The sequence below is a fragment of the Poecilia mexicana genome, unplaced genomic scaffold (assembly GCF_051168715.1).
Source record: "Poecilia mexicana isolate PSO_F unplaced genomic scaffold, ASM5116871v1 scaffold_2, whole genome shotgun sequence".
Classification (NCBI taxonomy): Eukaryota; Metazoa; Chordata; class Actinopteri; order Cyprinodontiformes; family Poeciliidae; genus Poecilia; species Poecilia mexicana.
The window spans coordinates 50,258,035-50,273,487 of record NW_028263371.1 but is presented as its reverse complement, the minus strand read 5'-3'; the positions used below and the strand labels follow the sequence as shown (position 1 = coordinate 50,273,487).

Genomic DNA, 15,453 nt, shown 5'->3' with positions numbered 1-15,453 from the left:
AATGTGGATGCACACAGAGCATTTGAGAATGGCTGACTCATTAATAACCATTCGGATGTTTTATTAAGTCACATAAAGAGAGCAATATGTAATACGTCAATGGATTTTGTTTTCTGGCTTTGATTCAAACATTAAAAAGTGCCCAATAGTTTTTGATGTTATGAGATTTTTGAGTGTTTTTCTGTTGAAAATAAAAATATCTTGTTTGCAAACATGCTGTTTTTTGAGTTGGTGGTAAAATGCAAGTGAATTAAGACATGTTGACTTGACAACTTGAGGAGAGAAGAAGATATTTTTTTGGCCTAAAAGTATTAAAAAGTGGAATTACAAAGCACTGGTGTCCATTGTTATTTAAAGTAATTATAAAGCGATGACCTGTTTTCCTTATTTGTTTGTAAATTCCAGCTTTACAAGTTCGATTTAAAAAAAACTTGAATTCAAGAAAACAAATCATTTTCAACATCTCCCACTGTACATACCTAAAAAGGTTTGTAGAGCAAAGTTATAAAAGCTACTTCCAAGCTAAATTTTAGCTACTTCTTTGGGAACAGTTTACCACTGGAGAGCTTGTTGAGACGCCACAACAAACAGCATTAGAAAGGCAAATGCATGTGAACTGCTTGGCCTAGCAACTGTGACGAAGAGGATAGAGTCATCAGAGAGAAACTGAATGAGCTCAGTTGCTGTGGAGTTTGACAGGCAGGGAGAGAAAATATAGGATTTTGTCAAATTCAGCACAATCCCCAGCATCTGTCGAGCTTGGGGAGGCATATTTTTATCACCTAGCATGAGCTGTTGAAAGTAACTGCAAAGTGAGGCTAAATTGCAAGCCATGACATAGGCATCTGAGGGTTTCTCAGGAGGAATTTCTCAACCTCTCAAGTCATTCATTCAAGGTCAGGTTCCAGCCAGGCTACATTTCAGCTTCGTGGGAAGGAAAATGCGTCAGACTGAGGACTGACCCCCTCCATGACTTGTGAAACATGTGTTTGAACCATGAGTTATCTACTGATAACATACACTCAAGGCCCCCTCAGTGACATTGTAAAGTTCTTATATAATTCCCAGGAAAGAGAAATAATGAACTAGTTTCTCTAACCCTAAAGCCATACACAGTATTCAGCAGAAGCTAATGCTAAAGCTCTAAATTCAACCATGTTGAATCCCTTATTCTATAATGTATAATGCATTTTGTATTTACATGCATATCTTGTTCCTCAAGATATAAACTATTAAAAAGCTAGTGGATTAGCAGAAGTGTCCCCACCACTGTCTGACAGTATAATAAAATACATTAATGTAAAAAAAAAAGTCTATTACTTCTCAGACCTTTCTTTTTCAGTCCTTTGACAGAAAAAAACTCTAATGTGGGTGTAAGTAATATAATACTATGATATCCTCATCACAAAGCACTACATCTTCTTCTTCTTTCAAGTTGTTTATGTTTTTGAAATCACACAATGAAACGGGATTAGCACTTAAATGATTGTAAATGAACTAAGTCTAGTCTAGTCTAAAAACTCTACGAAAGCTGTTCTAGATAATTAAATCCTTCACTAAAAGCTGTGTCACACCGCCCACAACAACAATTGGCTCCCACAAAGTCTCTTCTATGTAGGATTGTGTGTAAGAGTGCCTGTATGTGACAACAGCACAGCGCCCTGTTGATTTAGTTCCCCTCTCCTTAGGGAGAAAGTCTGTTGTTGTCTTCCAAAATACACACATCCTCCCACAAGCACAGAATGCACTCACTCGGAAACAAAGTTGTGGTGTGGCTTTTGTTGCTTGATAATTGTTTTTAGGCAAACATAATTGTGCTAGCAGAGACAGCTAACCCATAACCATGAATCAATGAAATGGTAATGGAGTCACGGGGGAAAAAAGGCAAACACATTCAATATACCGTGGCAACGTTATAGGAGGAGCTAACACTCTCTCTATGACGGTCTTTATCTCTTCCTTTTTCGTGCACCCTCTCTGCGAATAACTTTCCATCACTTTAACTCCTCATAAATATTCTCTAAACCCTTTCCAAAAAATAAAAAGGTCCTAAGGAGAAGCAAACAAACCAATAAAAGTGAAATTGAATTAGCTTGCCACCAGCTCACTATCATAACCATTGTTTCTCCCCACTTCCTTTCGCACAGAAAGCCAGTCAGGTAAATAATCACTTTTGGTTTAATTACTAAATCAGTCATCCTTAATGAGATGGGCTTGTTAGGTGCAGTGGTAACTGCTGCAACTATGATCTCCGGTTCTATTTTCTTTTCTTTCTTTTTACCAAGTGTAAAACTTCAAACTGTATTTCTCTAAGTAATTTAAAAATTACTTTCCTTAATCTGAAAGTATAATACCTGACACTTAAAGGTCTCTACAGGTAACCCGCACACACACACACGCACGCACGCACGCACGCACGCACGCACGCACGCACGCACGCACGCACGCACGCACGCACGCACGCACGCACACACACACACACACACACACACACACACACACACACACACACACACTCAGCCATCCATCCATCCATCCATCCATCCATCCATCCATCCATCCATCCATCCATCCATCCATCCATCCATCTTCTAACACCCTTGTCCCTAGTGGGGTCGGGATAGCATTTCAATATTTTTTTTTTCCAAGTGATAATTACAATATTTAACCTCATAATATGTATGTTTCTCAAAGCAACACTGTCTGGAAAAACTGCACTTCTTGATTTACAAGCTCAAACTGTATCCATATTCAGAGCAAGACTCACAAGTAATTTACATAATGTAAGATAACACACAGCAAGGGTCATAAGCATGCACAACCACCTCGTTATTCTAGAGAGGCCTCACCTGAGTAAAACTCAATACAAACTGGGAGCTTAGAAGCAGAACTGATAAAACTAAGCTTCCCATTTAAATAATGAAAATCTCATTAATTACAAATGGTGCCTTTTAGGGCTGGGTAATCAATCAAACTAAATGATTAATCAACACTAGGGCTTTGCAATGGGCCCAGTTGTGTTCATGTAACACAACATGCTGGATAAATTAATTTTGTCTTATTCTAAAGCTCTTGAGCTGCCTTAAGATGTGTGCAACCACAAGCCTCTTCTCATGAGAAGGTTTGTATTTCGTCAACTATGCACACACCCTCGGTCTGACACGGCTGGTATGAAAGCTCTGAGTGCAAATGCATGAGGTTTTTCATCTTTAAACCAACCATTAATAATGTTTGACACCATGTGGAAATAAAAAGGAAGGATCCGACTTGAAAAACTCCTTTTACTGATTCCACTGTGATACCATATCAGCTAGTTACAGAGAGCTAACGGTAGCTCCATGGGGAGGAATTAAATTTGATTGGTCAGAAGGTAATTACTTTCATTCTTCGCTTCTTCAAACCGCAGACATTAAATGAATCTCTGCCTCTCTACAACATGAATTTCTTTCAAATAATTGCTTATTTTGATTTTATGAAAAAAAGTTACCAAGATTTGTCTCTTCATTAGCTTCCTAATGACACCTGATGTGAGTGCAGTAGCCAACTATTAATGCAGCGATATTACTTTATCAAAGGCAGATTTTTTTTTTTTTTCCAGGAGTGACTCAGGCAGACTGTAGATTTGTGTGGATGTGTTATCATCAGTCTGTGATTTGAAAAACAGTTCCACCGAGATGACAAGTGACTCAAACCTCTACTTATCTTCTCTGTGTGTCATTCTTAGGGGAAAGCGGATCATATCAGTGTGATCGGCCCAATACCCACAGGAGCCGCTCGCATCAAAGAGCACCTGACTCTGACAGCTAAAGGGCCTTGATCACTTGGCAGACACTGTAAAGCCGGTGATCACTCTGATGGCTGAAGTGGAGTAAGATAGTACACTGCATGCCACTCACAGACACTTGGATGGAGACATCCCAAAGAAGATTTACAGAAATGTAATTTCAAAACTGTGTTTTAGATAATCTCTGAATACTTTTTGTGTATTTCTTTTTCGACCTGTTAGTGTCAGGTTGTGATCGTGCTACGTACCCTGTGTGGGTCGGGGTCGTGACCTCTGCGTCGTAGGTCCAGTTCTTCATACGGCGGCACCATTCCTTCTCGTCTCGCTTGCTGATACTCTCTTCTTAGCAGCTGGATGCGGTCCATGTTGCTGCACAAAGACACATAATCAAATGCGTATGAGCACACAGGTAGATGCAGATGTCCAGACAGATAGAGGCAAACACACACAGAAACACAGGTTTTGAGAAAATAAATAAAAAAATTATTTACAAATCTCTTTTCCAGTTTGTCCGAACACTCCAACCTTTACATTTTGAATGTTCACTCTGGCAGGGTGTCTCGATTTATTTTTTTGACATGGAGGAAGGTGAAGTGTTAGAACTTTACAACTTGTAGGTAGATTTGATCTGCAGGGGAAATCAGAAAGCAGCATCCACACTGACCAAAAGTTACAAAAAAAAAACAAAAAAAAAAAAAACAGAACAGCTGCTGAAGTTTATTCAAGGAAGTTTGGATATCATAGTGTACAGTGACAGAAAACTCAAGATTAAGTTCTGCTTTTATTAAAAAGCACAAAGCTAGACGACTCACTAAATAAGTTACTTTTGGGCTAGCTGATTAACAGGTGTAGGTAGCAAGTTTTCAGTGTAATTACGAATTACTCATATGTTTGTTTGTTTTTTTAACTTTTCTGCGTATTTAATGAATTGAGAAGGTGCAACTGTAAAAATCAGAATTTATTTGTTATATTAAACTACCAAAACAAACTATTTCAATGCATGATGGCAGAATGACACTGGCTTCCGGGTGTTGTGTTTTGACCAAAGTTGACATGTTGTGGAAATTATTGTTGAACAATCATCCCTATGGTGATGACGCTTAAACAAGCCATGTGTTCATTCACACAGTAGTACTTCCAACATCAACTTCAAAACTTGGACTGCAGGGATGAAGACTCCAATCCCTTGATCACTCTCACTGCCTGCATCTATTTCGGTTTCCTTTTTTCTTCCCCCTTCTTTTGCAACCGGAAAGAAAACAAAACCATCAATCAATTCATGAATATTCTCTCTGTCAACGCAGGAAATATACAGCATATCAACGCTGAACTCTGGGCACCCTTGTGAGTCATGCACATGCACACATATCCACTCACCCACACATAATGGAAATGCAGAAAGTCATATCATACACATACAGTATGAGGTCATATGCAACATTAGAGATGCAGTTTGCAATTTCATGAACCGAGTTGGAGCAAGAGGGGAAAATGCGCTGGTGGAACATCAGGTGATTTATGAAAAGTCTGAAAAAAAGCAATATACACAAATACAAATACAAAAAAAGAAAAGAAAAAAAAAAAACACTCAGAATGGCTCCAGGACATTCTGTGAGCACAACGCCTTCTGAGGGATCATGAATGAATATTGCTCCGTGCTTTGTTTGTGGATATTTGTTTTTGCTAAATTCCCAGTCAAAAACCTTCTATAACAAACTCAAATAATAGAAATTAAATATTCAGGCTGAGAACTCATGATCTGATAAGAGTATGACATTTTTTGTCACCATGCAGCTCAAATTTTACATTTTTAAAACAATTGATTGCACATTAAATTAGACACTATGCTGCAGTTCAATCTACAGGGTATTTAAACATTCACAAGAGACAAAATCTATAGTCTCAAAGAAGTTGCGTGGACACATAGTCCTCTGTGTAAAAAGGATGCTGCATTACAGTGACACATAATCTAGTTTTTTATGCGTGTGTGCATGTGAGTGTGTTTGCTCTTTCAGCCTAAAAGCAAAGAAGCTCTGTGTCAGCAGTAACACAAAACATCACTCCGAAAGAATGCATTTAGAGAGAAATCAGATGGAAACTGCACCTGATGACAGTGCAAAACATTTTATTGGATCCCAATTGTTCCTTTGTTTTTTTTATTCATTTGTTCAACAAAAGGTTCCAGTTGGTTGGTTACATTAAAAATAATACTTTAAAAGAAAAAAATAATAATAATAATATTGAATAGAATAAATTCCATAAGATTTACAAATCAGGAAAAAGTAATGGGAAAGCTAACATTTTAATTAAGCCATCCAGTGAAAGCAGACATGCATCAGTGGTAAATGCTTTTCTGTAGAAGACTCCACTTTGTCCTATTGTTATTTTAATTAATAACCTTTGAACAAAATGAAATAATGTTGGGGGAAAAATAAACCAAAAGGAAGATTCAGAAAGATTGAGATACAAAATCAAGTGATTATGCCAGTGTTACAAAACAACAGAACCCCGGCATTGTCAAGGTTAGGAACCACAGTCGCCCCACAAATTATTAAAATCTGGAGATTTTTTTATTCCTCTTCTAAAAATGTTTATAAGTGACTATTTTAATAGTTCAAACACTAAAAATACCCTAATATCCATCAATATGGACAGTGGAAAAAGTGTACCAACATCTACAGTCATCCTTCTTTCCACCCTTGGTGACAGAGCCAAGCAGTGCCAAGTCAAATTAATTGCACTACTGGATTGGCTATTTTGCAAATACCAACCAATAGCAAGTCAAAAAAGATATCAAGAAATCAAAGAAGAATATAGGTATTTCAGCTTCAAAAACTGCGGTGTCTTTCAAGTATTTTAGATATGTGCAATGGAAAAATCTGCATCCGTGAAAACTCAACAGTGAAAAGGTTGAGTGAAAACAGTAAAATTGATAGAGAGCTTTTGGCTCACTTTATTAATGCTGGGCTATTTTTTTATTTACAGAAAAAAAACAAATATCTATAAATATGGTTTCGCAAGCTTCCTGTAGAAATGTTGATACTGAGCAGCAAGTGCATCAAGCGTTATTGTAGTTATTTCTCAAGTTTATTTTTAAGCAAGATATTGTCTTTAGTTCTAGGCTGATGATGTGAAACTGTACATTTTATTCTTGTCAGACGAACTACCAGTTAATTCTTGGTTTATCCGTCTTCTGTCAGTCTGGAAAATGAGAAAAACACTAATAATAATAATATTAATAAAAAAAAACTATAGAGAAATTATTATTCTTGATGTTCTTGACTGAACGTTTGCATTACATGTCTTACTCAGAAAGAGTATGACTCTTGTGTGTATTTGTTTATGGCTTTTTTAGTAAAACCATAAGGGCCCACAGAATAGTCAAACACCATTTGTGTTGAATAACAACAGATAATATTTCTCTGAAATATTCATCAACTATTTCTAAGTAATAATGGTTATCGGAATTAAAATCAAGTTATCAAGTTTTCCCAAACAGAACGGCAGTGGCTGTAAAATAAATAAATAAATAAAAGAACATTAAACTGCTTGGATGAGCTTTAACATCAACCTGCCAATGAGACTAAAGCTGGGAATTAGCTTCTGGGCTATAATCTCATGTATTTACATGTACATGTTCACTAATATGCATTGTTCCATTTGTAAAAATCAACTTGAACCTTAAAGTGATTGACCTAATCCATAGAGGTCCAGCCAATAGGTGATCATTTGAGAGCAATGACTGTGTCTCCAGTGATTTTTTTTTACCTGTGTCTGCAAGGTGCATTCACTGGTTGATATCATTTAAAGGCACTTTACACATTCAAACCTATGTTTCTGACACAGCTTAGGTATTCCTGACTGCTGCACCCTTTTCAAAAATACAAAAAGTATCTTTAGACATTGTTTTATTGTTTTACTGCGGTAGATTAAGCTAATTTATTTGCTTTTAGAGCACATAAAACATTGCCTACTTCCAGCAATATCTTGAAGAAATGTGTTTAGCGAACACCTCCTCTTTCTTAACACCTCCAAAGCCATAACAGGCCTCATTTGCACTTGCACCTGTCCCATCTGGACAGAAATATAAACAGATTTAGCACTTGGTCTGTATGCCAGGGTCCCTTTTAGTACGCTTTAATGGTGTTCACCACTTGTAAGTAGCTTTGGCTAAAAGCATGTGAAATAACTTAATGCATATGTAAATATACAGTGTTCCTGGGAAGAAGGTGCAATGCATGATTCATTTGGTATGCAGGGGATTGCAAATTGAAAATCTAGTACTCTTAGAATACAAGTCAGAGCAGCCACACTTATAATTTAATACCAGACCTGAAATAAGGTAAATAACTTTAAATATCCTGGTGGCCAGAGGACGTTGGATATACTGAACAAAGCTGAATAACTAGATTTATTAGCAGAGATGACACACTTCTTCCAAGTTGTAGCAGCAATTAAATGCATTTCTGCTTTGTTAGTGGCATGCTTGGGAGAGTAGAGAGGTAAAATCAGGGCTGTCAAATAACAATAAAATAAAATCTAAGCAAACTGTAGGTGGGTAGGTAGAACAGGGAATGAAAATAGAAATATTCAAATCCATTTTTCAAACTCGGAAAATACTGAATTCTAGACTTTTGTGGATTGAATAAAATTTGTTGTGGTATTTTATTTTTATTTTCTCTAAACAAGTGAAAAAAAACATACTTAAAACATATGCACACACACAAATGAGAGGTATTTTTTAAGATTCACGACACAGCATAAATAGAGGAGAGCGGTGTTAGGAATACATCAAAATGATAAACAGACTTTAGAAAAGAACCACACATATCTAAACACGTGCAGGATCACAAACTAAAAACATAGAAAGGTCATTGACTGGCTTTGGTTGAAAAAGGAATCTCAACTTATTATTACATTTAACTTTACAGCATCACATATTAAATATTACTCTCCAACTTTAGGTTATTTTAATTTATTTTTTTTACATTAATCAAAGTAAAGTTTCACAAAAGTAAAAACTTTTTCCTTCTTGGTCTCTTTCTTAAAGTCCCCGCACACACCAAAGGAAGCACAGCCAGATCAATCTCTGGTTCCCGCTCTGTCACACCAATAATAATTCCATAAATGTTTAAAACTCCGAATGGGAAACTCGCCATAGCTGGTAATAACCCTGCCATTAATAATTAAGACCTCTGTTCCATTAATAACACGGTGACAGACGCCCAAAGAAATATCAGTATCCACTGTAAAGTAAAGAAATATGTCCTTGTCATTGTAATCTATAAATATTTACCACACTGGTTTGGATCATTTTTTATCTGGAGTTACAGCCCTAAAAACTGTCTTCTGGCATATTTTAAATCAGCATTTGGAACTGACTCGTGATCACAGGACATGTATATTTAACATCCATTTTTAATGTTGTAATGCAAGACCTGCCAAGCTCTCCAGTAAGCCAATCCATTCAGGAAAAAAGATCAAATATGTTGGTTTAAATTCCCCAAGAGATGCTTTATTCATTTTATCAGTATTGCCCATTCGCTACTAATACATTTAAAATGTATTATCAGCTTAGTTTACCTAAAGATGACTTAATAACCACATCCATAATTTAGATGTAGTGAATATATTAGCATCGTCTGAGTGGTATGTAAAGAAACAAATTTTATGGATACAAAAAAAAAAATGGAGATAAGGATAATATAGACACACTGAGAGAAAAGACAAGCAAGGCACATATTATTAGCTTTCTATAACAGATGAATTTGAGCTTGAAGGTTTAATAAATCTGACAGGAACTGGCCAAAGGCAGGTGTGGTCTGGTGTATGTGACACACATGCAGCTACAGTAACGGTTCATGCAGGGGATGGGTGCACAACAAACAGGGATGGACAAACACACAGGTGATTTATCACCTCCTCCAAGAGGTGACACATGGGAAATATGTCACTCAGATTGTTGGCTCTGTCTGATTTACACAACAGACTGAAAGTGAGATTACAGCGCGCATCAAAATGAGAATCTAAACCAAACAATGCAAAAAGGCGGAAACTTTTAGAAGTTCTCTTACTGACATAAAGCGGCACAGTTATGCCTCTGTTCAAGCCAGATGAAAATCCTGTTATTTTCTCAAGGTTCTTCTCAAACTTTTGGAAAACAATTCTGACTTTCTGAGAAATTTTGTTTTTTTTCCACATTTTGGACATTTGGTTTCCTGCCCCTGATTTACAACCCAGGATCCAATAAATAGAAACATTTATCAAGTCTAGCCGATGCAAACCATTTGCAACTCGTCTTGAGTCGGGTCACAGCTGTCAGCTACAAATAGCACAAAGTGAAGTGACCAGACAAGGTGATTTTCAAAAACTTTCCGAGTCCCAAAAACACTTCATGTGCCTCTTTTGAACAGTCTATACCTCACCAGTACCATTCAACAATAGATTTGGTCAACTGCATCTAAACACAAGTAATTAAAAGTACTAATGTACTTTTGTTAATGTAACTCTCTGAAGCATAATTGCTAAACAAGATATAATCACCAACATCATTCCACAATAGTTCAATGGTCCCTCCATGATGGTGTTATAGTCTGGAAATAAGAGCAGTGCATCCATGCTTCAAGTCTACATCATGGATTTGGTATCAGCAAATCCACAACATTCTCCCTCCTTGATAATAGAGCATTAGATGACCACTAGACACTCAAAAGGGATCTTTCAAACTCCATCAGGCATAATAACATCCCCCAGAAGACCTTACCACAACCCTGCAAAACTGCTAAAGATTTTGGATTATTCTTATGAGAATGGTTATTATTCAAGGTAAGGTCACCTTTGAAGAGAATAAACAAGAGTTTTGGTGACTGATTTGAAATATAAAATTGATAGAAAAGGATTTTAAAATGAGAAACATGTGCAGAGTAGCTGACCTTCAGAAAAAAAAATGTTCTTTTATTAGCACAAACTAATGATAGCTATTTCAAATGAAAAAAAAAAAAACAATCAATGCGGTTTGAAACCATAAACTGAAATTGATTTGAAAGCTTGGGAGATGTTACGTTCTGCTTGGAAATGATTCATAAAAGGTAAAAATTTGCATTAATCAATTGAGAAGACAAAAGGCTACCCTACAGAGGACTTTCTCAACCTTTAAAAGCAAGGGCAAACTATGACTAATCCTTATTTAAATAAGGCATGAATCATAAATCCATGTTTTCCATTTTGGACAATGTTCCAAACTGGAAATTAAAAAAAAAAAGCTTAAATTTATTGAATTTTAAAAGTAAATGCTAAAAATGATGTGTTTTTGAATCTATGCCAGTGCAATCAATAAGAGCAGCAGATACCCAGCTTCATGGTAACTGATGTTGACAAGCTTTTTCTTTTTACACGTTAAACATCCAGTCATCTGCGTGTTCTCCCTGGTGTGTAGTCGCTAGAGCAGAGGATCATTATCAGCTCTGTCTAACAAAGATCAAGTCGACCACAATAACAGACACAGGTCAATGCATCAGCTCTGCAGCCAGCTGTATCTTCTTTCTGCATCTTCCACTCATCTGCTCGGTCTCATATTCAAACGACATCGGTTGCTAGAAACAAAACAAAAGAACTAAACTAATTAGAGTGAGAAATATCCCCTCATTTGCCTGCAAGGATGTGGGATTTTATTAACTTTATCAATTTCCTTTATGATGACTGTCTGAGTGAAGTAAATCTTCACAATTTGCAGATTCTTTGCAATCTATTTTGAGTTTTTCAGCAACTTTGGTTTTTCTGTTTCCCCCTCTCTCCTTCTACTAACCTAATCATCTATCTCCACCTTGATAACATTCATCTCTCTATCCCTCCTACTTCATCTTAATCTCTTCATCATCTGCTCATCTCCGTCTCCGTCGTCCTGCCTCCGTCTCCCTCCCTCGTCTCGCCTTTCATCTCATCTTTTTCTTCCTAATCTCCCGAGCTTGTGCTTGGGCTCTAATTAGCCGACATCTCTGCTAATGAAGTTTGACAACAAAAGACCACCAATGCTGGCAGGTGGGTCAGAGGGGAGGAAACAGAGGGGCGAGAACAGAGGCGGAGAGGGAAGCTTTGTGAAAGAAAGACTCCGTAACAGTGTGGCAGTGTTTTCGGTGTAAGCCCGCTACATGCGCTGCCAGGCCTCTGGGTTCCTATCTTTTCTTCCGCAGACTAACAGGAAGTGACACGTGTTTTTAAAATGCAGCTGACAGGATATGACACGGCCTCTAATACAGCGTGGTCTACGCACGGGGAGTAATTAGCGCTCTATCGACTGCCATGACATCAATCAGACTAGCTGTCCAAATGTCGTACTCAAGAGAGGCACCCGCGGTGGCAGAGGAGGGTGGCATCCTGTCGTGATGAAAATCAGTGTCTGTGCGAATGCGGCAGGGACTGAATACTAACTGGCATGACATTATTTGGACAAGCCATCTGTATGTGCAGGCGTATACATACATATGTGTGTGTGACAGGCAGATTCAGAGGGAGCGCTACAGGTGGTCAACCCGCTGCCACTAAATCATGCGGGCAGCCTGTCTAGCCAGACTTTCCCCTTTGACTTAACAGTTGTGTGTGTGGCTAAAGGCCTGCTTCCTGCAGGTCTCAGCAAATAATAGCCTTCAATAGCAGCAGACCAATGCAGTGGCTCTCAAAAGGTGTGCACACCTGTTAAAATGCCAAAGGAAATGAGAGCAAGATAAATAATTGCAATACTTTGTGTAATGTGACATTTATTCTGCACGGTTAACTGAAATAGAAACAAATCTGTAAAAAAAAAAAAAAAAAAAAGGTGCTTTTTTGAAAGATCTCTTGATTCATTTTTGTCTAAGCTAAGCAGTGCTAGCTGGATTTTTTTTAGTTTTCCATATTTGGGAAGTGGTGACATTTCAAAAGCTGGACATTCCTCCAAATTGATTGAAAATATGAGATTGAAACTGGTGAGGGGGCAGCATCCCACCAGAGCAGCAGGGATTCCCAACATGAACTGTTTTTGCTCTAGATGTGAGAAGTTCTGCATATGTCTGGACTGAAGACTGACTTTTCCAATGCAGAGGGGAAGACTGAAGGTAAATTAAACAAAGCTTCAGCAAAGTTTTAGTTTATGAGTATGCTCACTTATGCAACCACATTAATGAAGTTCTTTTTAAATGGTTGTGATTTTTAACTGATTTATATGTTTTAATATTATATTGAAAAGGTTTTAAAATGAATAATTATAGTCACATTTCTTTAAGTCACAAAACCTGGCAAATTACCATGGGTTGCTACAGGGTAGAGCACTGATCTATAGTTCCATTAAAGTGGCTCTTTAAGGCTTTTAATGTTATAAATAATAACAAATGGATGTCTTTGTGTTTGCAACTTTTTAATGGAGTAATCACATTGAAGAACATTTTGTTCCAGCCTGACAGTAAAAATACCAATAATACGGTTTTAGATCTCTTTTTTAGACTAGAAACTATGGGCTATTTTTACAAATATCAATTTACACAAATATTAAAATCCCATTAAAAGAAAATTTATCAAAAATGTTTTCAAATGTGACAAAAAAAAACAAAAAAAAACAAGCAGACAGATTTGACAAAAACATTTTAGTACCATAAGTACTAAATATAGCCAGCTACAGGTGGGAGTTAGTCACTTAAACTCCTTTTTTTCACATTTTTGCAGGAAATTTGCAATAAACAATTAATGTGGGAATCTGTTTATTTTGCATGAATTTCCAGAATCACAAAAAATCAGGGGGACTGACTTATTAAACACATAAAAGATGCCTTTTTTAAAAGGCCATTACAGGTTTGCAGCTCTAAAAGAGTTTTAAAGAAGCGGAGTAAAGGCAGACATGCCTCCGTGGAGGGTGAGGCTTGCAGACCCCTGGGTTAGACACACAGCCTACTTGACTATAGCTGCTGATCATCCCCACTCTTTATGATTTTTTTTTATTCATCTCCTTGATCCAAATCACTTTTGACTTATGCACAAGTACATCAGGAGGGTACATCATCCTTCTAATCAAAGCAGTTTTTGTGTTTGTCTTTATTAAAGATGTGAAAACATGAAAAAAAAATGTTGGTCCTACCCCAATCCATTTGTCTGACTAGTTTCTCTGTAAAACCTGGTTATGATGCCCTTGAGCGCCTAACAAGAAGGCAGCTAGAATCTGGAAAACACTGCACCTCACATCTGAACGTTTTCTTCAGGTCAAAATGAGATGTGGATGAAGAGTGAACTCAAGAATGCTTTTGAATGAGGTGAAATGTCAAGAACCATGAAAGGATACCCAGTCACCTTCTGCTGAAGCACTTAAGTTGCAGTTCATTTCAACCTGAGAAACCGATGGAGATTTCAATTCTGACTGTTAAGGTGCCTCTTGTTTAGTAACATGTAACATACAGTATTTTTCTCAGATTTTTATTTTTCAAACATTTTATTATATGGACCTGAGAAATTTTGCTAAAACGATGGAGTCACAATTAAAGAGCCTGAGATATTTCATAAGTCACAAAAGGCAATTGCTAAAAAAGTTGCCTCTCCGCTCATAGAAAGATGAGTGGAGAGAAAAATGTGGTAGAAAAAGGTGAACTAGCAAGCAAAATCCAGAAATGAAACAAAGGATGTGAAAAAATACATATTATTAAGCATAATCTGTGATGGTAAGGGTCTGTTTCTCTTTCAAAGGCCCAGTAAGTTTTATCAGGAAGCATGGCATCATAGAGTCTTCGATAATACCCAACAACTTTAAATGTCAAAATTGGTGGCGTATGTATGAAAACTGAAAATGGGTTGTCATCAGGTGATCCAGAGGTTAATAATCCAAGACATACTGTCAAATCAGCACTGGAATTGTTCCACAAACACAAAGTCGACCTACTTCCATGGCCATCTCAGGCACACATGCAGTCCAACAGCTTGAAGAAAGCGACACTGTGAGAAAAAGGTTGATCTGAGAAAATACATACATCAGTGACAGCTCAGGTCGCTGTGGTGAGCTGTCAACATGATGCAAACACGCACACTGAGCCATATGCACGCTACACATAAAAATAGAACAGATGACAAAACAGTGGGGACTTCTATCCTGGCAGTGAAAAATAATCCAAATAGTGAAATCAAGAAAAGGCAACCAAACAGAAGTTGTGATGGCTTAAAGATAGATTACAACAGCAACAATAGGTAAGAGAAATACACAATTCATCACTATATCTGTAAAGTTGGCTAAAAGCTTGTGGAGTACTACAGGTGGCCCTGGAGATATGGCCCTGGTAACACGCAGCCACAGTACAGGCACAGTCGTGCACTTGTCGGTGTTGCTCTTATTGAGTTAATAGATTGTAGCCCTTAATGAAAATTAAGGAAAAAAAATCATATAACTGTTTAGATTTCTTATTACTCTACCATATTTTACATCCACATCTAGCCCATTTGTAAAATGTAGCTCATCAAAGACGAGGACTCTGATAATAGTACTTATCAATAAGGTTCCACACTGCTTCTCATTGAGGTAGTTGAAAGATGCCTTACAATGAGATTCATGTACTTTATCTTTGTAACTTGCTGCTGTTATTAAGCCACTGTCCCATTCTTTATCTTTCCATGTATGATAGAGTATCTAAAAACATGGGTTATACTGGCCTAAATGATAAGAA

At 37.2% G+C, this 15,453-nt stretch overlaps 1 protein-coding gene across 3 annotated transcripts in view; it reads right to left on the bottom strand.

Annotated features, from left to right (window-relative positions):
- The window catches only part of LOC106919069 (partitioning defective 3 homolog B-like), a 218,251-nt gene that overhangs the window by 52,069 nt on the left and 150,729 nt on the right, over nucleotides 1–15,453 (bottom strand). For all 3 annotated transcript variants that reach the window (XM_088002255.1, XM_088002260.1, XM_088002257.1), the window contains exon 22: nucleotides 4,033–4,153. In XM_088002255.1, the coding sequence (XP_087858381.1) occupies nucleotides 4,033–4,153 (121 nt within the window). The remainder of the gene's footprint in view (nucleotides 1–4,032; nucleotides 4,154–15,453) is intronic.